This window comes from Sinocyclocheilus grahami, unplaced genomic scaffold, assembly GCF_001515645.1.
Source record: "Sinocyclocheilus grahami isolate Dianchi unplaced genomic scaffold, SAMN03320097.WGS_v1.1 scaffold1533.1, whole genome shotgun sequence".
NCBI lineage: Eukaryota > Metazoa > Chordata > Actinopteri > Cypriniformes > Cyprinidae > Sinocyclocheilus > Sinocyclocheilus grahami.
The window spans coordinates 141,403-166,683 of NW_015506712.1; the positions used below are offsets into that span (position 1 = coordinate 141,403).

At 33.7% G+C, this 25,281-nt stretch overlaps 1 protein-coding gene across 1 annotated transcript in view; it reads right to left on the minus strand.

Moving 5' to 3' along the window:
• The window catches only part of ctnnbl1 (catenin, beta like 1), a 53,990-nt gene extending 28,950 nt beyond the window's left edge, over positions 1-25,040 (minus strand). Inside the window, exons 1-11 of the mRNA XM_016257281.1 lie at positions 24,883-25,040; positions 22,972-23,157; positions 21,093-21,199; positions 20,854-20,993; positions 18,337-18,434; positions 16,957-17,050; positions 13,037-13,128; positions 10,846-10,918; positions 8,579-8,637; positions 7,681-7,829; positions 5,477-5,658 (exon numbers count right to left, since the gene is read on the minus strand). Coding sequence (XP_016112767.1) covers positions 5,477-5,658; positions 7,681-7,829; positions 8,579-8,637; positions 10,846-10,918; positions 13,037-13,128; positions 16,957-17,050; positions 18,337-18,434; positions 20,854-20,993; positions 21,093-21,199; positions 22,972-23,157; positions 24,883-24,912 — 1,210 coding nt within the window. The 5' untranslated portion in view covers positions 24,913-25,040. The remainder of the gene's footprint in view (positions 1-5,476; positions 5,659-7,680; positions 7,830-8,578; positions 8,638-10,845; positions 10,919-13,036; positions 13,129-16,956; positions 17,051-18,336; positions 18,435-20,853; positions 20,994-21,092; positions 21,200-22,971; positions 23,158-24,882) is intronic.
• Positions 25,041-25,281: the final 241 nt, after the last annotated feature.

A 25,281-nucleotide genomic window follows, 5' to 3' on the forward strand; every position in this document is an offset into this window, starting at 1 on the left:
AATTCAAATGAAAACTGAAAATATAAAAATAACTAATTCAAAATATGAATAAAAACATTTGCTTGAAAAATGTAACCTGAAATAAAACAAATTATTTCAGTTAGTCACCAATTCAACAGTTTTCATTTTCATTTAGTTTAACTTGATTTACGAAAATTATATAGATTAAACTTAAATAAAAATTAATAAAAACCAGAGGCATTTTAAAGAAATAAAACTAATGTAAAATTGCAAATAACAAATTACTAAAATTAAATTAAAATGTTCTTTTTTCAGCTAGTTGTCAATTTCTAATTTTCATTTACTTTAATGTGACGTACCAAAATAAAAATAAAATAAAAAATCTACAGAAAAAAAACAGACAGAAATTACAGGGAAAAAAATAAAAACACCCAATTACTAAAACTTAAATCAAAATTAAAATGGAAATGGAAAAATAAATGTTAATTTAAAACTATAATAATATGATACTAAAATTACACTAGTCAGAATTAGTTGGCCCTCTATTAGTCTCATCTTAACTTTCTTGTATCCTGAGGATATTCATCTTCACCGGCCCGAGGCGTCAGAAGGGACCTGGAGCGAGGCTGCGGCAGGACCAAACCCAAAACCTTCAGGTACTTCTGAGCGTTTCCCCGAGTCTCAACAACACACACACACACACACACACACAGTCCTCCCTCTATCTCTGGAGAAAACGGCCAAACCGCATTCAAGACGTTTATAACAGAGGAAGCTTAAATTGGCTGATGAGTTCAGATTTCAAGGCAACCGCGAGACGGACGTTCAGTGTCACGACTGAAAAGAAAAACTTATTTCACTCCTGCCGGCGTTAACACGTCATTAGCTAAAACATCCTGAATAATCAGCCAAACAGAACCACAGCCACTTGAGCGGATTTTAGATGCAGGAGTCAGAATCAGGGTTAATATGGTTAAATGAAAAAACATTGCTTGAAATAAAATAAACATTAACTGAAGAAAAATTGAAGAAAAAAAAAAGAAGCTATATCAACACAAAAAAAAGACAAAAACATGAAACAAAATTACTAAAATGTTAACTAAAATTTAAATGAAAATGTATTTGAGCTAGTTGGCAAAAAATTTTTTTAATTTTCATGTAGTTTAACTTCATGTGCTAAAATAACCTCAACTGGAAGGAAGGAAGGAAGGAAGGAAGGAAGGAAGGAAGGAAAGAAAGAAAAAGAAAGAAAAAGAAACTAAGAAAGAAAAGTCTTATAAATTTGACATACACAATTGCTAACTGTTTAACTGAAATTCAAATGAAAACTGAAAATATAAAAATAACTAATTCAAAATATGAATAAAAACATTTGCTTGAAAAATGTAACCTGAAATAAAACAAATTATTTCAGTTAGTCACCAATTCAACAGTTTTCATTTTCATTTAGTTTAACTTGATTTACGAAAATTATATAGATTAAACTTAAATAAAAATGAATAAAAACCAGAGGCATTTTAAAGAAAAAAAACTAATGTAAAATTGCAAATAACAAATTACTAAAATTAAATTAAAATGTTCTTTTTTCAGCTAGTTGTCAATTTCTAATTTTCATTTACTTTAATGTGACGTACCAAAATAAAAATAAAATAAAAAATCTACAGAAAAAAAACAGACAGAAATTACAGGGAAAAAAATAAAAACACCCAATTACTAAAACTTAAATCAAAATTAAAATGGAAATGGAAAAATAAATGTTAATTTAAAACTATAATAATATGATACTAAAATTACACTAGTCAGAATTAGTTGGCCCTCTATTAGTCTCATCTTAACTTTCTTGTATCCTGAGGATATTCATCTTCACCGGCCCGAGGCGTCAGAAGGGACCTGGAGCGAGGCTGCGGCAGGACCAAACCCAAAACCTTCAGGTACTTCTGAGCGTTTCCCCGAGTCTCAACAACACACACACACACACACACACACAGTCCTCTCTCTATCTCTGGAGAAAACGGCCAAACCGCATTCAAGACATTTTTAACAGAGGAAGCTTAAATTGGCTGATGAGTTCAGATTTCAAGGCAACCGCGAGACGGACGTTCAGTGTCACGACTGAAAAGAAAAACTTATTTCACTCCTGCCGGCGTTAACACGTCATTAGCTAAAACATCCTGACAGTTTCTCAATTCTTTGCTTTCCAGCTCGACGACATGCAATTATTCTGCGAAGCGGCTCTTGTTAAGTGAAAGCGGCCGAAGCTCTTTTCACGCGCTTGTGCTCGAGCTGAAAGCGCGGGAAGATTAGCGGCGTCTCTTTCTCCTTGTGCCTGACTGTCAGGATTGTTTACCTGTCGACGGTCGTTTCAGTTCTCTATACAAAAGCAAGACGCCGTTCATTTGTTTGGTGATTAACAGCGCAGAAGTTTAGCTTGAGTTTGAACTTTTTTGTTGTTCTTCCCACTTCTTTTAAACTATTATCCGTCAATAAAAGACTTGCACACAATGCAATACGGCAGAACACATTATTTCTCCTCTGTAAATCGTTCTGGTCTGTTTGCAAACGTAAAGCGCGCTTTCTAATCAGCTAATTACGAATGCTAATGCGAGCGCGTGATGAGTCGAGTAAATTTCAGAGGGGGTTTTATGGGGATCAGTCTGAACTTTCTGGATCGGCCGTAAGAGCTTAGCCGTTTAATTACTCAAACTCAGTTGTCAAAGCTGGTAATTAATTAACCGCTGCATCTTCACAAACACCTTTTGTCGTCAAGAATTAAGAGGCTAACAGCTGATTGATGCCGGAGTAATCTCACACCAAACATATTGCGCATGACAGCGTCATAATACCATGTGTATGTGAAGACAACAAACAAACCAATTTACAAAAATGAAAAATTTGCTTATTTATAATAAACTATTTTTATTTTGAAGGATAAACGGTTACTGTTGAGGACAAATGAGCTAAGCCAATATATGCAAATATATATTTTTTATATTTTTATTTTATAAATGTATTCTGCATTACAGTAATGCAACTGCCATGCAAAAATGGGATCCTAAAAATAGGCAAAGTGCAATTTACAAAATAAATAAATAAACAAACAAACTTTTAAACAAATACTAGCATGATAAATAGGCTACTTACTGCAGTTTGGGGAATATATTTTTACATTTTATGTGATATACATTTTTTTTCTTTGCACTACAGTAAAAAAATTGGGGCGGAAATGTGCTTAATGCAATAACGGTTAATTGTTCCTAAAAACAGGGTTCATATTCATCACAAAACAATGTGCAATTAAAAGAAAATGTGTGCAAAATGAGCTAATACTTTAAAAAAAGACCGATGCAATGATATTTTCAGATTTTTTGTGTGTGTGTGTGACTCTCACTAGTTAATTATTACCTATTATATATATATATATATGTTGTATATGTCTTGCTGTAAAGAACTTTTTTTTTATTTTGGATCTGTGTTATGGGTCTGTTAGAGGGGCATACAAAGCTCTCCCCCTTTCCCCGCTGGGCGGGGCTGAAAATAACTGTGTTCAAAGTCGTGGCCTAATGGTTAGAAAATCTGACTCGTAACCCAAAGGTTGTGGGTTCGAGTCTCGTTCCGGCAGGGATTGTAGGTGGGGGGAGTGAATGTACAGCGCTCTCTGAGGTGTACCACGACTGAGGTGCCCTTAAGCAAGGCCCCAACTGCTCCCCGGGCGCCGCAGCAAAAAAAAAAAAAGGCTGCCCACTGCTCCGGGTGTGTGTTCACGGTGTGTGTGTGTTCACTGCTGTGTGTGTGCACTTTGAATGGGATAAATGCAGAGCACTAATTCCTAGTATGGGTCACCATACTTGGCCACATGTCACTTCACTTCAACTCATCCCGAAGTATCGTACTGCCCTGAGGAGCAATTATTAAATGTGTGAAAGACTGGAATGATGAGTCCATTTTGTGCCTACAGGGCTGTTATGACTGTACAGACTGGGAAATGTTCAAGGAGTCTTGCACCAATATTAATGAACTTACGGACGTTGTCAGTGGTTATGTCTCTTATTGTGTTGACAGTGTTATTCCTGAAAAATCTGTGAAGGTGTTACCGAATAGTAAGCCATGGGTGACTCAATCACTTAAGGTTTTGTTAATAAAAAAAAAAAAGAGAGACGTGCGTTTCAGGAGGGTAACCATCGGTTCAGAAAATAGGTTAAAATTGAAATAATGAAAGCTAAGCAGTGTTATACTGGGAAGATTGAGAGGCAGCTAGCAGATAACAATTTAGGTTCTGCCTGGGATGGCATGAAAACTATCGCAGGCATAAAGTACAATAGAAATCTGAAGGTGACACTTAAAGGACATACTTGTGATAGTCAGCTTCTTCTTTAGTTATGAAGTGTTTTGAAAGATTAATGAAAAAAAGAACTCATCACAAAAACAGGGAATCTTCTAGACCCTTTACAGTTTGCATATAGGGCCGGTAGAGGGGTAGAGGATGCCACTGTAACTTTGCTAAATTTGATTTTTAAACACTTAGAAGGAAGTAAAACACATGCCAGAATTTTATTCATAGACTTTTCATCTGCGTTTAATACCATTCAACCCCACATTTTAGTTGACGAGCTTTTAAAGGGGTCCTATTATGCTTTTTCACTTTTTCAACTTTAGTTAGTCTGTAATGTTGCTGTCTGAGCATAAAAAAGATCTGCAAAGTTACAAAGCTCAAAGTCCACTTCAAAAGGAGATATTTTATTTAACAGAAATCACGTTGCAAAAACTACAACGAACGACTCGTTTGGACTACAATGTATATTTTCCGGGATTTGTGATATCACAAATATGGACGAATGGGACGAGACCTGGTTGAGCTGCACTAGAGAAGGCAACGAGTGTTATCACTATGTTCTCCCCTGAATGTAGCCACACATTAATGTTTGCATGTAAACGAAACCAGTTAGGACCTTTAACTGTTTTTGTGTGACAATTAACCATTGCATTACATTTGCAAATAAACTAATAAAACTAATTCAAATGAAATGGTGAATAGGATCCACTTAAGCTTGATTTCAGACATGCCTCTTTCCACACCATCCAAACACATCTTACACATTCATATCCATCAAACACTCTTCCTCCATTGTGTAAGTGCTTGAAATAATAGCAGAAGTGAGATGCATCCTCTCTCTCTCTGGATGTCTCATTGCAGGTCTCTAATAACCATTAAGAATAGTGTGAGGAGCTTATTTGTATCGCAGAGGCAAAACAATAAGAGCAGCCGCCGCAGAGTTTTACTCCCCGTGGAATAAACCGCCGGCTGAACTGTAAATAATAGCCCAGAAAAAGATATTACTGTGAACTCGCCGTCATATTACAAACGCCTCTGCGTGTGTGCACTCGCCGCTAATTGAGCAGCTCCGCCAAACTAAATCCATTTTAAAAGAATAAAACTGGTGGGAAATGATATTGAATTGGAAACAAAACAGTGCTACAACAGAGAAAGAGGCATTTCAGGACTCTGGTTTCTACAAACCTTCGTGCTCCTTGTCCGATACTCCCACTTTCTTCATCTTCTTGGGCGTCTTCATGAACAAAGGGAATATGGTCCGCAGGCCCAGGATGTCCACAAACTTGTGACAGTTATCCGACCCCTCTGGACCGATCACCCCGTAGTCCAGGACCTTCAGAGCACTGACTCGAGACACCTTCTTCTCCCTGAACAGACATAATGATAAATGTATCATTGGCACACTTTTAAAGTACAACACTCAGACTAAACTACAAACAAGCAGGAGCTAACTACTTAAAAGCCATTGAAAGGACAAAGTTTGTAATTCTTAGAAATAAGAGCAGTACTTATTCGGCACAGAAATTAGAAATTTGCATGCATATATATATATATGCATCAAAGGCTATATTTATGACAACCGCAAGAATAATAACATTTAAAATACTTAAAAATACTTAAATTGTACAATTTTAACAATATTATATTTTACAAATTTGTTTTATAAATAAAAAATTCATTCATTCATTAATAAATATAACAATTATATACAACATTTTAAATTTATATTTGATAAAAATTAATATTATTTACAAGATAAATGTTTTTAAAAATGTCCATTAATTCACTTTGAGTAGAAAAAATGTCATGGTTATCAGAAATAATACATATAATGTAATATACTATTATATACAACAAAACAACATAATAATTAAATAAAAATAAAATTGTATATAATTTACATGTTACTCTCTCTCTCTCTCTCTATATATATATATTAGTGCTGTCAAACGATTAATCACATATTATGTAAACAAAAACTTTTATTAGGGATGCACGATATATCGGCCACCATATCGGTATCGGGTATATATTTTGAAAATATTTACATGTATATGCATTTATTTTATTATTATATATAAATATATTTAATATATAAACATAAATTTTTTCTTAAATATACACATGCATGTGATTGTATTTATATATACTTAATAAATATACACAGTACATATACATATATTATGTAAACAAAAACTTATTTTGGATGAGATTAATCTCGATTAATCATTTGACAGCACTAATATATATATATTTATATTAGTGCTGGGCAACGATGAAAATGTTTCATCGCGATTAATCACATGATTTTCTGCGACGCAGCAGAGTGCGGCACGGTACAACACTTGATTGTAGAGTGCGGGCGCAGGTGGGTAGAGACTCGTGTCTGCGGGATGCGGGAGAATAAGGGTGCATCACACTAGGCAATCTTAATCGTTCTATATATATATATATAATAATTATAATAGTCTCTATATATTAATAATTATATACTGTAGAACTATTTACAGACACACATAAAACAAACAATTGTATTATATTCCATACATATGCAAATAAACTATTATATATAACAAAAATAATAGCAATTAAATTGCAGACATTTACTAATAAAAAAAACATTCATTTATAATCTAATTTATATAATAAAAACAATGATCACTAATTTGACTAATAAACAAATAGTTTAACCCTAACAAGTAAACTTTACTTGTAACAAGTTTTTTTTTTTCAAAACCATTCAAAAATTATATTTTTACTTTTTTGTATTTCTTATTCCTTTTCTTTGAATTACCATGTACTAAATGTACTATGCATGAAATGTGTTATATAAAGAAACCTGCCTTGGCTAAAATTGGACTTGAGAGCGAAAACCTTGGACTTCAAGAAACACAAGCAGAATTAATTTCTGTACGTTTTAGAAAAAGAAAACTGATGTTCATTCACGAAGCCTTTGTCTCATTTTCTCAACAGTCCACTTTCATTTTACACATTCATTGGTTGTTCTTAAAGTCAAGGAGGATATTGTATGAATTTCTCCAGGTGTATATAAAACAAGAAACTGATATAAACAGCATGTTGGAGTCTGAAAGCGCTCCACGAGAGAGGCCTGTACAGACGGAAGCTGACAATCATGGCCTTGCTCAAGGGAAATGTAGCTGTCCGTCATACTGGCACTTCCTTCATCCGCCAATGACAAACAACAGTTTATCTACGCCTCGGGAAAATATTTCACATGTCAAAGAGGAGACGCAGAGAGTAACAGAGTGGCGGAGAGAGAGAGAACAGGACAAATAGGAAAAATAAAAATATATAAAATATTTAGAAAATACAATTAAATAAAATCAATAACTTTGGGAACAAACTGTAGCTGTCAATCAGAGACGCACCTGAGCATGAGGTTCATGAGCTGAAGCCCCTCCCCCCTGAGGAAACGATCACGATTGGCTGGATGCATGAGGCAAGAACAGAGGGCATCAAACAGATTCTCCATCATTTCCTGTTCCTCTGCCGTGGCTGGATTATGACGCTTAAACACCTGCGAGGAGAAAAAAAATGTAAATGTAAATGAATGAATAAAGCCTTTTATTAAGATTTTAGGAGCACATTGTGCTTGTCATCAAGACCAATCATTATCAATAACTTCTTAAAAAAATTTATAATTAAAATAAAAAACATTAATGAATAAAAATATAATTATTTAATTAATAACGAAAAAAATTAAGCCTTTTATAAATATTTAATGAATACATTGTACTTAATTGTCATGAAAAAGAAGCATGAACAATATTCTTGTAAAAATGTTAATGTATAAAAATATTAAAGAAAGAGAGACAGAGAGACAGACAGAGAGACAGACAGATAGATAGATAGACAGACAGACAGACAGATAGACAGATAGACAGATAGACAGATAGACAGATAGGCAGATCTTTATAACTCAAAAAGAGTTATAAAGAGTTTAGGAGCACACTGCTTTATTGTGATAAATTAAGCATTAAATGTTAATTAAGAATACAAATAAATCTTATTTGCTCAGGCCAAAACAAAACCCTCTCTTTATTTAATTACACAGATATGCGTTTAAATTAAACATTGTCTGGTCATGTTGTGCAATACACAAACATCATCAAAGTGATGTTAAAACGATTATGAAAAGAGAAAACAGCAGCGTGGAGCAGAATGAATGAAGCCGGCCATATGTTCTGGGTCATGATGATCTCTAAAGAGTCTCACACTGTGATTTCAGACGAGGTTTGCTGCTCTTACACAGAGAAACTGACTTACTGAGAGCTGCTGCAGTAGTACATCAATCCCGTCCATTTCTCCCAACAGCTCCCTCGTTTCTGAGAGAGAGAGAGAGAGAGAGAGAGAGAGAGAGAGAGAGAGAGAGGAGTGGGAGGACAGAAATCAGTGAGAGAGACAGACACGAAGAGCAAAGATGATGAATGTTAGTTCAGTGTGCTAATAAAGCCTAGAGAGAGAGAGACGTGCATGTGATAAATGCAGGTACTGAGCTCAGAAGAGCAAAATTACAAACCAAAACAACACAAATAATCAACAGCCTTATTGAGCTCCATTACTAAAGTCATACATCACAGAATGAGTATGAAATCAGCTTGATTTTTACCAAATGCAATGTATTCTGTTTTAATTTTCTGGACTTCGTTTGAATTAAGTTTAAATAATAAAAAAAAGCATGTTTAATCAGTTGAATTTCTGGCTACTTTAATGGCAAAATCAATGCATTTTAAAGGAAACAAAGAGTTAGTCAAACAGTAGTAGTAAAAAAAATAAAAAATTTACAACCAACTCACATCAGTATTACAAACATTACATAAGATTTATAATTTCAGTACTGTATTTGATTAAAAAAAATAGGATATCCTGAATGGCCCATTTTGGTGAACTATTCCTTTAAATACTGTTAAGAGAAAAGGCCTTTTCACATCAGTACAAAAAGTCACAGCATATTTTTGGCATGAAAATCAGTGACCTCCAACGATACTTCTTTTTTTTTTTTTTTTTTCCTTCACTCGGTGTGAACAGCTTGACATTTTGCGATTGTGGGATTTTCAGTTGATATTAAAAGACATGACTTGTTATAAATTATGACTACATCAATTATAAATGCAAAAAGGAAAAGTGTTCAAAAGAAGTTTATAGCCAATGCAGATATCTGGAGAGCAGAGTGACTGACATAATGATGATTTTACTTTTCAGAGTAATAATAAAAACACAATTCACTAAACATTGTTTTTTTTAAGGAAAAATCGCACATTTGTTGTCCATATTTTAATTAAAACACTAAATCCCTATTGTGCAGCACTTCATTTGCCAAAAAATAAAAGAAATTGTTACATTATAATTTGATTAGATTTTCAAATGATAATTACTAGGGATGCACCGATATGAAAATTTTGGCAGATACCGATAACCGATTATTCTTTATTTTTGAAAGCCGATAACCGATATGTTGGCCGATAAATTTATATCCAAATTGTTATATACTTTTTGAGAGCCTGATTACAAAAAAGGTCTCAACATTAAAAGCCACATCCCAAACACTTCAACATAAGCAGCCTAGTTTGAACGGTGTACGTTTTAAAAATATTTTTACTGTAGCGTCTCGACCAATCTGACACACTAATTTTTATTTGATTTAACAAATCAATTATTCATTAGATTAACAAGTCGTCACAGTCCCCTCACTCAATATACTGGATGCCAGGATTTCGGCTGAACACCATCCCCCACCTTGGTCACTATGACATTTTATACATTCATTTGATTACTACCATTTTCGATAATGAATTTGATCAAAGCTAAAACATTTCATAGGGCCCTATTATTGTTAAAAATGTAAAAAAAATAAATAAAAATTTTTTATTTATATATATATATATACATACACACATACATGAACTCAGCTGAATAATGTAGATAATGTAAATGTAACGAAAATGAACATTTGCTGCATTTTTACTCGCCCTCAGGCCATCCAAGATGTATAGGATGTTGTTTGTTCATCAGATTTGGAGAAATGTAGCATTCCATCACTTGCTCTCCAATGGATCCTCTGCAGTGAATGGGTGCCGTCAGAATGAGAGTCCAAACAGCTGATAAAAACACCTCAATAATCCACAAGTTTTGTTTTGTTTCTTACAAACACGCAGCTTTTGTCTTCTCAAGATATTCATTGATGGACTGGAGTGGTGTGGATTACTTGTTGATTATTGTGATGTTTTTATCAGCTGTTTGGACTCTCATTCTGACGGCACCCATTCACTGCAGAGGATCTGTTGGTGATCCATAGTGATGGAATGCTACATTTCTCCAAATCTGATGAAGAAACAATATCACATACATCTTTGATGGCGTGAGGGTGAGGAAAAATTCAGCAAATGTTCATTTTCGGGTGAACGATTTCTTTAAAAAGATTTTGTTTCTCATTGAGCTTGTAATTATTCACTAGAATTAATGTAATTCACTGGAGTCTTTAATGAAGCCATGCACACACCAATCAACGCAACCCGTCTCTTATTTTTACTTACTGTCATTGTTTTGCAACAGGATAGCCAGTATTTCACTGCAGTACAGCTTATTGGCATCAAAAGGCATCTTGGCCTGTTTGGGAACACAACAAACACACAGTTTCAATGTCTTTGGCAGCAGCGTCCCATTCAATCTGTGTGCCGTCTTCTCTATTGTCAGTGTAATTGCTGGTGTGCTGGATTCATGGAAGTCTTCAGGAAGCATTAAGACTTGAACAGCATGACGCTCTTATTCCAGCAGCCAGCGGTAAATCTGAGGAGGATTTCACCTCACGTGGATAAAAGACAGTGTGAATTGTGGCAGCAGGCCTACAGCTCTTATGAAAATCTCAAATCCAGCTCAAAAAATACAAATGATCGAGTTAAACCCGTCAGAACGCACAGCCAACTTCAAACCAGCTGACACTGTCTGTTCAATGCCAGGAAAACAAAAAAGACAAGTTATTTTAAAAATATATATCTTGTGCTTGACTTTGAACTTAAAGGTGAAGTGTGTAATTTTTCTGATGTCTATCCCAGTTTAATGCAGCAGAGTAATCTCTTAAGTAAGTTACTCACAGTTAAATATAGAGTGAAATAACTGGAATCACTGATGCACTTTTAAAATGCTGAATCATTGCTGTGTTTGTTTGAGTGGTCCATCATGACCATCTCTGACTAACCAATGGGTTATTATTTTTGCAATTCTGCGCACAGATATTACACAGTTGCAACATCCTTAAAAAATGCATAAACGCACGAATGCACAAATGAATAAATAAACGCATAAATGCAAACAGTAAAGCAGCTCGCTGACCATGTAATCATGTATAGTTACCATTACCATAATCAATAAAGCAAAGTCAATTAAGAAATACCTGGAAATAATAATAAATATATTTAAATAAATTAATAACTATGTTTACATTATTTACAAAACCTGTAAATAAATGTATAAATACTTAATGCTGAATGAATGATTAAATGCAAAAATAAAGTACATAAATAAATGCATAAATGAATGCATATATAAAATCAATGCAATAATAGATAAATGTATTAATAAATAAATAAATTAAATGCTTAAATACATAAATGCAAATAGTAAAGCAGCTCACTGACCATAAAACCATGCAGTTACCATAATTAATAAAGCAAAGCCAATTAAGCAAAATGTGCAAATAATAATAAATTAATTTAAATAAATTAATAATGTATTTTGTCTCATCAGTCCAGTGGTGTGAAAAGGTTTTTGCCCCCTTCCTGTTTTTTTTTTTTTTTTTGCCATTTTTTCACACTAGCATGCTTCACTTTGTCAGACAGGTTCTATTCAAGTGATTTCTTGATTCAACAGGTCTGGCAGTAATCAGGCCTGCGTGTGGCTAGTGAAATTTAACTCAGCTTTCTAAAATAATGTGCTTAATTGCAGTTCTTTCATGATTTAACAGGAGGGGGCAATTAATTTTTCACGTAGGTCCTCGTAGGTTTGGACAGCTTTTTTCCCTTAATAAACGAAATCATTTAAAAACTGCATTTTGTATTTACTTGCATTATCTTTGTGTAATATTTAAATTTGTTTCGATGATCTGAAACATTAAAGTGTGACAAACAAGCAAAAAAAATAAGAAATCAGGAAGGGGGCCAACACTTTATCACACCACTGTACATATGTATATATTATTTACTAACCCTGTAAATAAATGCATAAATGAAAAAAATGCAAACATAAATATGTAAAATAAAGTACATAACTGCAAAATAAAGCATAAACAAATGCATAAATAAATTCTTAAATGCTTCAATAAATGCCTTAATAAATAAATGCAAAAAAAGCATAAACAAATGCCTAAATAAGTAGATACAAAAATAATAAATAAATAAATGTATAAATAAATGCACACATATTTGCAAAAATTAATGCACAAATAAAATGCAATAATAAATAAAATGCATGAAAAAAAAAAGCGCATAAATAAATAAACCACACACAGACTGGCTGTAGGTCTGTGCGAAGTTTAAGTGGATGTAGTTTGAAAACTCTTTGCCAGAGTTTGGTCACATGTTAAGAGATTTTGGTAGTTTTGTACAATAACAGTATGTTGGTTTGTCAAGCCAAAATAATAATCAGCCAAACTCTGTCATCAGATTTCATCTATGAGCAGACTACACTCATAAAGACAACATGACCCATCAGTGAATGGAGTGATGTTACCTTGATCCTCTTCAGCAGCCACTGCATCAAACCCTGCTGGGCCGCTTCTGTACACAGACCGGGACGAAACTCGGCCATGTTCTCGATCACAGCTGCCACAGAAAGACAGAGAGATCTGCTGTTACTGTAAGTCCATGCTTCTCTGAAACGTGTGTTGTATTATGACCTAGTTTCTGCAGCGTCTGTTTCACATAGTTGCCATGATAACTGATGGAGACACAGCAGTGAGATCAGAACACATTCACTCGACACATGAATGCAGGAACGCAGAAACCACAGCACTTATTTTACACTCGGTCCAATGTGTTAAAAACTGGCTATGATTCAAATCATGAGAATTTCATTACATAAATGCGTAATAATAAATGTTTACTAATTCTAATTAAATGTATTCTGTTATATAAAAAAAATTTAATGCATAAATAAAAAGGCATAAAAACATATAAATAGATCCTTATGTACATAAATAAAAAAATAAAAAATAGGCCTAAATGCATAAATAAATGTATAAACGAATGCTTAAAGGGTTAGTTCACCCAAAAATTTAAATTAGTCCATAAATTACTCACCCTCAAGTCATCCTAGGTGTATATCGCTTACTTCTTTCAGACGAATCCAGTCGGAGTTATATTAAAAATTGTCTTTGATCTTTCAAGCTGTTTAATGCCACTCAGCGGGTGTTGCATGCATTAGTCCAAAAGAAGTTAAATAAAAAGCATCCATAAAAAATGTCTCACACGGCTCTGGGGGGTGAACAAAGGCCTTCTGTAGCGAATTGATGCATTTTGGGCTGATGACGTATGAGTTCAGCGCTGCGCATGCGCCGGTGAGTCTCGTGAAAACCAACGTTTGTTAACAGGAGCAAAGGAAGCAAAGTTTCCTTACTTTAGCAAAGGAAAACCAGTCTCCTCTTGGCTTACATCGAAATCTTTCAATTCTTGCATTCTTCTTTACAAATCCTCGTTTTGTACTTCTAATTAGTGACCGTTGTTTTGTTTTGATCTCTCCGCTGAACTCATGCATCATCAGCCCGGAGCTGCTTCCAGTGTACAACAGTAAGCGCAAGCTACATTAAAGTGATTATTACGTTTTGAATATGGATATTTTTCTTTAAAAAATGCATCGATTCGCTACAGAAGGCTTTTGTTCACCCCCCGGAGCCGTGTGAGACAGTTAACAGGAGCAAAGGAAGCAAAGTTTCCTTACTTTAGCAAAGGAAAACCAGTCTCCTCTTGGCTTACATCGAAATCTTTCAATTCTTGCATTCTTCTTTACAAATCCTCGTTTTGTACTTCTAATTAGTGACCGTTGTTTTGTTTTGATCTCTCCGCTGAACTCATGCATCATCCGCCCGGAGCTGCTTCTGTGTACAACAGTAAGCGCAAGCTACATTAAAGTGATTATTACGTTTTGAATATGGATATTTTTCTTACAAAAACGCATCGATTCGCTACAGGAGGACTTTGTTCACCCCCCGGAGCCGTGTGAGACACTTTTTTTTATGGATGAGCGATTTTTATTTAACTTCTTTTGGACCGATGCATGCAACACCCGCTGAGTGCCATGAAACAGCTTGAAAGATCAAAGGCAATTTTTAATATAACTCCGACTGGATTCGTCTGAAAAAAGAAAGTCATATACACCTAGGATGACTTGAGGGAGAGCAATTTATGGGCAAGTAATTTATGGGCTAATTTTCATTTTTGGGTGAACTAACCCTTTAAACACAAATAAATCCTTGAATGAATGCTTAAAAGCATAAATGAATAAACAAATTCATAAATCCTAAAATATATAAATACACAAATAAATACCATATAAACCTCAAATGCTTAAATAAATGCATAAATAAATGCTTAAACATATAAATCCTTAAATATATAAATGCATAAATCCTAAAATGCATTAACACAAATAAAATCACAAATGAATAAATAAATCCTCAAATGCTTAAATAAACGTTTAAACACATAAATAATAATAAATAAATGCATAAATCTTTGCATTTAAAATAAATAAAATAAATAAAACTTTTTTGATGGTGACGTATAAAACAAATTTATTTTATATTTTTAAACATGCATTTCAAACACGTGACGTGACATGTGGCCAAGTATGGTGACCCACACTCGGAATTAGTGCTCTGCATTTATCCCATTCATATAATATAATTTAATAAGCCCGAGTAATTCATACTAAAGTGTTTTTTTTTTTTTTAAGATTCTCGCTAGAAGTGATGGTAAACCTGACTGCTTTTATGGCATTTTTGTTGTCTATTTTGCAGCTTTTGGAGCTTGACACACATGGTCACCGGCATTTGTATGGAAAAGAGAAATAGTTTGGGTGAACTATTGCTTTAATAAAAAATTATTTGCTTATGACACCATTAAAAAATAGGTTCCTAAAAAAAGCAAAAATAAAATCTTGCTTTAGCCTCAGGGCCTGAGAAAATGTCACCAGTGTGAGTAAAAATCTGAACTACCGCCCAGACCAGCAAAAAAAACTCATTGTCGAGCCTGGGACGCACAAAAAGACGGAAAGAGCGAACAGCTCTATTTGACACATCACAAGGGTGTTCGAGACTCATCTGTATTACAAAAGACTCTGAAGACACCTGATAACTCAATCAGAGGCATGATGGGAGAAAAATCTCACAGCGATGAGTGGGAGGAAGAGAGAGAGGGTGCGAAATCTCATGAGGAAGGGAAAGAGATTACACAAGAACTGGAACAGCAGAGGAAGACATGGAGGAAATGTGCCGTTTAAATCCGTTCAGTCAGACCATTTATCTCTCTCTGCAGCTGAGCAGCATCTTTCCAGAAGCAAACCTGCCAACGCAAGCCAGACGCAGTGTTTCCAACAGCAAAACAGCTTTAAAGGAGCATTCAGCCATTTCCTCCTTCTTAAAAAGACATTTGCTTTATTGTATACATTTTTATACATATACTACCAAAAGTTTGGAACAATTAAGATTTTAATGTTTTTGAAAAAGTCTCTTAGGCTTTCTAAGGCTGTGTTTATTTGATCAAAAACAATTCAAATAACGGTTTTCTATGTGAATACATATTAAACTGTAATGTATTTCTGTGATGCGCAGCTGAATTTTCAGCATCATTACTCCAGTCTTCAGTGTCACATGATCTTCAGAAATCATTCTAATATGCTGATTTGCTGCTTAAGAAACATTTCTGATTATTATCAGTGTTGAAAACAGTTGTGCTGCACAATATTTTTGTGGAAAGCATGATACATTTATTTTCAGCATTCCTTGATGAATAGAAAGTTTAACAGCATTTATTTGAAATACAAATCTTTTGTAACATTATAAATGTCTTTACTGTCACTTTTGACTGTCCTTACTGAATACTTTTTTTTCATTTAGAGGAACTTTTCATTCTCTGAAAACAAACATACAGATGAGCTCAAATATCAGGTTTACTTGCTACAAAGTGCCTAAAAAAAAATCACAGATTTTTTACATGCTTGTAGCCTATATAAAAATAAATACTGTTATTATATTACTAATAATAAAAAATAAATTAATAAATTATTTATAATTACAGAAATGTATTATATGTTATACAGTATGTCACTGCATTTATATTTAAGCATTTGGCAGACACTTATCCAAAACTCATTCAAGGTATTTATTTTATCAGCTAATTAATTTTCTTAAAAAACACTAACCCAAGACCTTGGCATTGATAGCACCATGCTCAACCATTTGAGCTTCAGGAATGCTTTTTTTTTTGTTAAAAAGAAAAGCAATCTCAAAGGCAAACTTGGCAATCCAGCATTTAGTTGTAGTTTGGAAACTTCTAAACGTGACTTGTTTTCCCAGTGAACTGATAAAACTCAGACTGAAGCCTGCTCCTCAGACTAGCGCATGTGTGTTGTTAGTTGGTTGGTGTGTGACTTACCTAAAGTGTTGTAAACGCCATCAGCTTCTTCCTTCACCGTCTCATCCAAACGCTCCATATTCTGCACCATGAGAGCGACAACCTGACCCTCCAACTACACAAACCATTCAACAAACAAAGAAACATGGAGACATTTATTTAGGCTACTGCTAGAAAATAGTCATACAAATCAGGGTTTGAAACTAAATTTAGACGCATGCCAAAACTATATACAAATAAAATAAATGAAAAAATAAAAATGTATTAAGAGATCCTGAGGTTGATGCTCACTTAGGCTGCATTTATTTGATCAAAAATACAGTAAAAATTGTGAAATAATTTTATAATTTAAAATAACTTACTACATGAATATATTGTAAAATGTAATTTATTTCTGTGATGCGCAGCTGAATTTCCAGCATCATTACTCCAGTCTTCAGTGTCACATGATCCTTCAGAAATCATTCTAATATGCTGATTTGCTGCTCAAGAAACATTTCTAAATATTAATAATGTTGAAAACAGTTGTGTTGCTGCTTATTTTTGTGGGAACTGATACATTTTATTTTCTTAGATTCTTTGATTAATAAAAAGTTCAAAAGAACAGCATTTATTTCAAATAGAGATCTTTTGTAATATTTTACTGTCAATTTTAAAAGTACCAATTTAACGCATTCCTGCTAAATTAAAGTGTTTTTTTTTTTCATTTAGAGATGGCTAAATCTGAAATCATTTTCTCTGAAAACAAATATACAGATATTTATATATATTATATATACAGAGTGCTAATAAAGATCTGGTTTACTTGCTATGAAGTGTCTCAAAAAATCTCTGAATTTTTTTTAACGGTGAACCTGGAAAATCCAGGTTAGATGTTGTTTGTAAAAAAATTATTAAATAATAAATTTAAATAATATATTAAATTCATATCAGTATAATAAAATAAATGGAATGTACTAATTTAATAAAATTGTATACATAAAGCCCTATTTTATAGCCTGTTTGTTGAGATGCCATATAAAGAGTTATTCAGACGTGTAAATGCGTTTGCTTGGCTGCACAACACAAATACTCAACGGCAGCAATCAGACGCATGCGGTTCAATCAGCCTCTGATTGTTCACAAGTTCCTCCTATTTCCTCTGCTCCATCTGACACAAGCAGTGATTGCACAACCTCAACAACCGCCTGGACATAAATGTCATCTCTCTCTGCTTCTCTTGCAAACGTCAGGACAAATACGAGGCTGCATTTCTCGCAGCAGTAATTCGTGTCATTTTCTCCTAATAATCCCATTGTGCCGCTGGACCTTGACCCGCTAACGCTGGTGAATCAGCCCGTAATATCCTGTAACGCCACTGATGATGTGTTTTCTCTGATTATTACATAAATATTTCCTTACCAGAGCGTCGATGAGCACCTCTGCCCCCTCCTCGCTCTCGTGAAGCGTGTCGATGTCTGTCAGCTCCTGCAGGAGATCCACCACCGCGATGCTGATATGTGATTCACGTTAAGGACTTACAACACTGACCAACAGCTAAACACAAAACATGAGCATATTTTAAATAGAGAAAATTAGGCAGATATTGATTTAGTTTTTTATGTGCTATAAGCAATATAATAACACTACTTCTCAAAAGTTTGGGGTCGGTACTTTTTTTTTTTTTTAAAGACATTTAAATGCTAAATTTTTTAGATTTCTATTTCAGATAAATGCTGTTTTTTTAACATTCTATTCATCATGAAGCAGCACAACTGTTTTCAACATTATTAATAATCAGAAATGTGTCCTGTGCAGCAAATCAGCATATTATACTGATTTCTGAAGATCATGTGACACTGAAGACTGGAGCAATGATGCTGAAAATTCAGATTTGATCACAGGAATAAATTACATTTTAAAACATTCATATAGAAAACACTCATTTTGAATTGCAATAATATTTCAAAATATGATTTTCTGTACTATTTTGTGAACATTTTATATATTAAATATTATATATTTTGTGAAATATATTGTGAAACATTTTAAATCAAATAAATGCAGTTTTGAATTGTACCGAGCCCAAATTTTGAAAGGTAGTTTATATTTTTGTTGTTATGGCTAATACATTTTTTTTTTTTTATTATTATTATTATAATGGTCGTTTATGTGATCATTTTCGGGGTTATGACTGCTAACAGCTTTTATTATATTTCCAACCGTTTTTTTTTAACCTTTTTTAAAATAGTTTTTAAATAGATGATAACCAATATTTTTCTTGACTGATTACCAATGATTACTTACAATAATATATTAAAATAAATATATCTTTTATACAGTAAATTTGCCAATCCAGAATTGGACAAAAAGTATTACAAAACATTTGATAATTTTAATAAGATTTTGCATACTCCTCAATGTTTTGATACAAAAAAAGATAAATTAACAATTATTTAGGCAGATATAATTTTCACATAAAAAATCTACTAAATTAATAAACATAAATCTAATGAGTAAATTTTAAACATGCCAATAGACAGTGCATCTACTAATCTAACTAACTTACTAATATTAAAAGCAATTCTTTGAGCACTAGAGTTTCTTATTATATTACTGTGATTTCTATTTCATAAAAATGGTGTTAGTGTAATATGTGACCCTGGACCACAAAAGCAGTCATAAGGGTCAATTTTTTGAAATTGAGATTTATACATCATCTGAAAGCTGAATAAATGAGCTTTCATTGATGTAAGGTTTGTTAGGATCGGACAATATTTGGCTGAGATACAACTATTTGAAAATCTGGAATCTGAGGGTGCAAAAAAGAAAATCATCTTTAAAGTTGTTCAAATAAAGTTCTTAGCATTGCATATTACTAATCAAAAATTAAGTTTTGATATATTTACGGTAGGAAATTTACAAAATATCTTCATGGAGCATGATCTTCACTTAAAATCCTAATGATTTTTGGCATAAAAGAAAAATGTATAATTTTGACCCATACAATGTATTTTTGGCTATTGCTACAAATATACCCCAGTGACTTAACACTGCTTTTGAGCTCCAGGGACACAAATATGATCTCTGGTGGTTTGTGATGCTGAGGATATCAGTGTTGTCGTGGCTGAGGAGGCCGAGCAGAGAGTGGACGGCGTTCAGCTCCACCAGCAGATGATACAGCTCTGGAATCGTGGCGATGACATGCATCTCCTGGATGATGTCATTCAGGTCAAGCTCCGCCTCCATGAACCTGCCGACAACAGGAAGTGAGGTTGTGCCTCTCTGTTTGCCTCTCATTTCCCATATAAAGTGAACGGTGAGATTTAAACTCACTTCTCGGGGTTGTCGGGAAACTTGATCCGCAGCTCCTGGTTTTTGTAGGATCTCTTCTCAAAGGTCAGGATCATTTTCTTCACTGTGCTCTCATCCACGGGCTCGCCCTGTTAACACACAGCAGGTCAGGAGGTCAAAGGTCATGATTCTCTTCAGTATAGAGAGACACCAGCGTGCCTCTGAATTACACGAGACTTGCTGTTTTCGGGTTCAAAATACGACTTCATACACCTAAAATGTTTTTATGGCTATTTTTATTTGAAGCATGAAAAATTCTAGATTGGAGCTCTAGTGTGAATGCTATTTAATAAATACATGCAAAACAGAATAGACTTTTAATATTGGCAATAACACCACATCCATATAACAAAAAACATAATTAAGTTTTGATATATTTACGGTAGGAAATTTACAAAATATCTTCATGGAGCATGATCTTCACTTAAAATCCTAATGATTTTTGGCATAAAAGAAAAATGTATAATTTTGACCCATACAATGTATTTTTGGCTATTGCTACAAATATACCCCAGCGACTTAACACTGCTTTTGAGCTCCAGGGACACAAATATGATCTCTGGTGGTTTGTGATGCTGAGGATATCAGTGTTGTCGTGGCTGAGGAGGCCGAGCAGAGAGTGGACGGCGTTCAGCTCCACCAGCAGATGATACAGCTCTGGAATCGTGGCGATGACATGCATCTCCTGGATGATGTCATTCAGGTCAAGCTCCGCCTCCATGAACCTGCCGACAACAGGAAGTGAGGTCACATCTCACTGTTTGTATCTCATTTGCCATATAATGGTGAGATTTAGAAGTGGAGTTAAATTCTTCATAACTCACTTCTCGGGGTTGTCGGGAAACTTGATCCTCAGCTCCTGGTTTTTGTAGGATCTCTTCTCAAAGGTCAGGATCATTTTCTTCACTGTGCTCTCATCCACAAGCTCACCCTGTCAATACACAGCAGGTCAGGAGGTCAAAGGTCATGATTCTCATCTTTAGAGACCAGTGTCCCTCTGAATTACATGAGACCTGCTTTTATCAAGTTCAAAATACTATTTTATACACCTAAAGGTGCATAACTATCAACAGTTATGCACCTTTTCTACAGTACACTAAAATGTTTTTATGGTTAATTTTATTTAAGCATGAAAAATTCTAGATTGGAATCTAGTGCGAATGCTATTTAAAAAATATATGCAAAACAGTCTAGATTTTTAATACTGGCAATAACACCACATCTATATAATAACTAAAAATACATTATTGGTTAAAAACAGATTAATGGTAACAATAAATATTTAAATAACAAATATTTTATTATTGACACCAGAATAAATTAATAAAAAATCTAATTAATTATTTAGAATTACACAAACAATAAAATATGAAAAACTGTATTGTGTTTAAAATCAGTAAACATTTACAATATTAGCAATCAAACCGGTTACTGGCCATAATATATTATTATTATTATCATCATTATTATTATTATTATTATTTAAAACATACATTTAAATAATTATTTATACTTATTGGTTATAATATGAAAAACTGTATTTTGTGTTTAAAAACAGGTTAAACAGCAAATATTTAAAATATTAGCAAATTTGTTATTGGTCATAATTATTATTATTATTATTATTGCCACAAGACACAAGAAAACACAAATATTAAACATTAAATCTAATCAATTATTTAAAATTACACAAAACAATTATTGGTTATAGGTCATAAAATATAAAAAACTGTCTTGTGTTAAGTAGTAGTATATTTATATTTAATGCCATGTCAGCATCTTAGGCTATTTTCTTGGCAAAAAAAATACAAGTATAACAAATACAAAACCAGCAAACAAACAAGTTATATTACACAAGATTTTTTACATTAACATAATAAAAATTCTAAAACTTTTTCTGCCACTGTCTTGTGTTTAAAAAAAAAAGAAAAGAAAACAGGTTAAACAGTAGATTATATAACTGTCCATCACAATTCCCCCCCCCCCCCCCCCCCCCCCCCCCATCACAAAACTTTCTTTTAATTGAATTGTTAAATGAGGTCTTTAGAATAGTAGACATTATTATTACTGCAATATTTTTGAAACACTGTGCATTGTGAAAACCATGAAATACTTATATTACTATACATTATTAAATAAACCGTTTATCAAATAAAATTACACTGGCATAAAAAAGTCAACCTGTAATGTGTGACTCTGGAGCACAAAAGCAGTGTTAAGTCGCTGGGGTATATTTGTAGCAATAGCCAAAAATACATTGTATGGGTCAGAATTATTGATTTTTCTTTTATGCCAAAAATCATTAGGATATTAAGTAAAGATCATGTTCCATGAAGATATTTTGTAAATTTCCTACCGTAAATATATCAAAACTTAATTTTTTATTAGTAATATGCATTGCCAATGACTTTATTTGAACAACTTTAAAGATGATTTTCTCAATATTTAGATTTTTTTGCACCCTCAGATTCCAGATATTCACATAGTTGTATCTCAGCCAAATATTGTCAGATCCTAACAAACCTTACACCAATGGAAAGCTCATTTATTTTGAAAAATTGACACTTAAGATTGGTTTTGTGGTCCATGGTCACATATGTTACTCACCACACATATTCAGAGAGCACATTTGTGTTTATAATTAAGCATTCAGAGGTCTTGTTGCACGTAAAATAACCCCATATGACTCTGGTTTGATCTCACCTCTGGATCTTCTCCATCCTGATCCATCAGTCTCTCCAGGATCTTCTCCCCGTCTCCTGTCTGCTCCTCGCTGTCCGGCTCTGATCTCACCAGCACCCGTCCTGTGTCTCGGCCCGCCGTCTTCTGCTTGCTTCTGGACTCCTCGCGGCTGTCTTCATCTCTGGGTCTCTTGGCACCTCGGTCGGGCTGAAAAGAGAAGATTATTTCACATGATTTGACCATGAGAGACTATTCTCAGATTTATACAAGAGTGATCGCACACATCTGCATCAAAGAGAACAACACTCACAACTCAGTGCAAATCTATACTCGTTAGATATTATAATATAACGTCACTTATGTAACGAAGACGTTTCTGCCACTATAACTAGAAGACGACCTTTTTATTAACTTCCGAACAAAAATACAATGTCATACTTGTTGAGCTCGCTGCTATGCAGAAGTAAACAACCAATATTTTAAATGCAGATTACCAATAAGCTTACTAATATAATTATATTGTTTTTTTACAGTACGTTTCCAATCTCAGTTTAAAAATGCATTAAATCAGGTATTAAAACTAGATAATGTACAAATAAAAACAAATAATAAAAAAGAGAAGACTTTGAAAAACTGAAAGTAAATCCTGATATTTTACACTTCTATTATTGGCCTAATCAGACCAATACAATATTTTACATTTTTACTGCTTTGGTTAAAACCGTCTGCTAAATTAATAAATAAATAAATAAATATGTAATGGAAAAATGTTAAACAAAAGTCCTAATAATTTTGAAATAACATCCCAATAAACATACTTTAGGCATGTTGTTTCAAGAAACATTTATAATATCATTAGTCAAATTGGTTTTCAGCCATAACAAAATAATAATAATAACAACAAAAACAATTATTATTATTGTTGCTGTTTTAATTATTGGCAACAGCCTGAAAACAAAAATATTATTAATAAACAATATTATTAATTAAACGATTTGACTGTATTTTGTAAAAAAAAAAAAAAAAAAAGGCTAAAGGATAGTACTTTTGTTAAAAGTCATTGAAAAAAAAAAAAAGTATGAAAAATGTATCAGACTGATATTATATTATCCCCCGGTTCCACAGACAAGGCTTAAGCCTAATCCTAGCCTAAAATGTAAGTCTGAGCTGTTCCAACTGAAAGAAACTTGCACAGACTGATCTTAAAATATATCAGTGCCTTTGTTTTATCTCAAGATGCACACCAGTAATGCTTTTTCTAAGTATGAAGTCAGTTCATAAAAATGACTTAAATGTCCTAATTGAACTATAGCCTAATCCTGGCTTAGTCTAAGCCCTGTCTGTGAAACCGGGCCTTTATGTTTTAGGATAAAAGCCTTTGCTAAATTAATGTAAATGTAATGAATACATGTTAAACTAAAATCCTATTTGATCCTAATAAACACCTTGTACGCTCGGTTAATCGAGGAAATGTTGTTCAGTTGCAAAATTACAAAAGCAATCTTTAAAAAGCTACATAGCACTAGCATAGCTTTTGGACATGGATCTATGGCTTTAGCTTTAATACATCTCTGTACCATGTACTTTTACTGCTGGGCAAGTACGACTGAATCTGACAGCTACACAAAATCCCGATAAAATAAGCATTTAAATTAATGCAATGAATAACACATTAAACTCATAAAGTGTATTTAAATAGAAACAACCCCTAAATAACCCGCATGCGTCTATGCTAATTCAGTAAAAGATTAATCAGCGCTTACAACAACCCTAAACACAACTAAATCATTTGTAACGATTCAAAAAGCGGTTTATTTTTGCACTAACGACTAAAGTTTAAGATAATGCTAATACTAGCAGCAGCAGAATACGATCAACCAATGACAAACTCATCCGTATAAAGTCACGGAGAGACATTAAACGCGTCGGTACCTGATAATTCAGCAGCTCCCCAACATCCATGACGATTTCTGTGTGGTTTAAAGCCTTAAAAACTCAGATTGTAAAAGTGTATGAACGCGACACGCTTGTAAACAAAACTCGTTGGTTTCTATTCTTCTTCGCGCGAGTGGCCGGCCAGAGTGACGTAACTCAACAGCGACACCTGCAGCTGCGGAGACGCACTACAACACTACACAGTACACACTGTACACTACACAGACAACACGGACAGAATTGATGGTATTATGAAAGTGGTGTGTTTCACTATTAAAGCGGTCATATGATGCGATTTCAAGTTTTCCTTTCTCTTTGGAGTGTTACAAGCTGATTGTGCATAGATAAGATCCCTGAAGTTGCAAAGACTAAAGTCTCAAAACCAAAGAGATATTC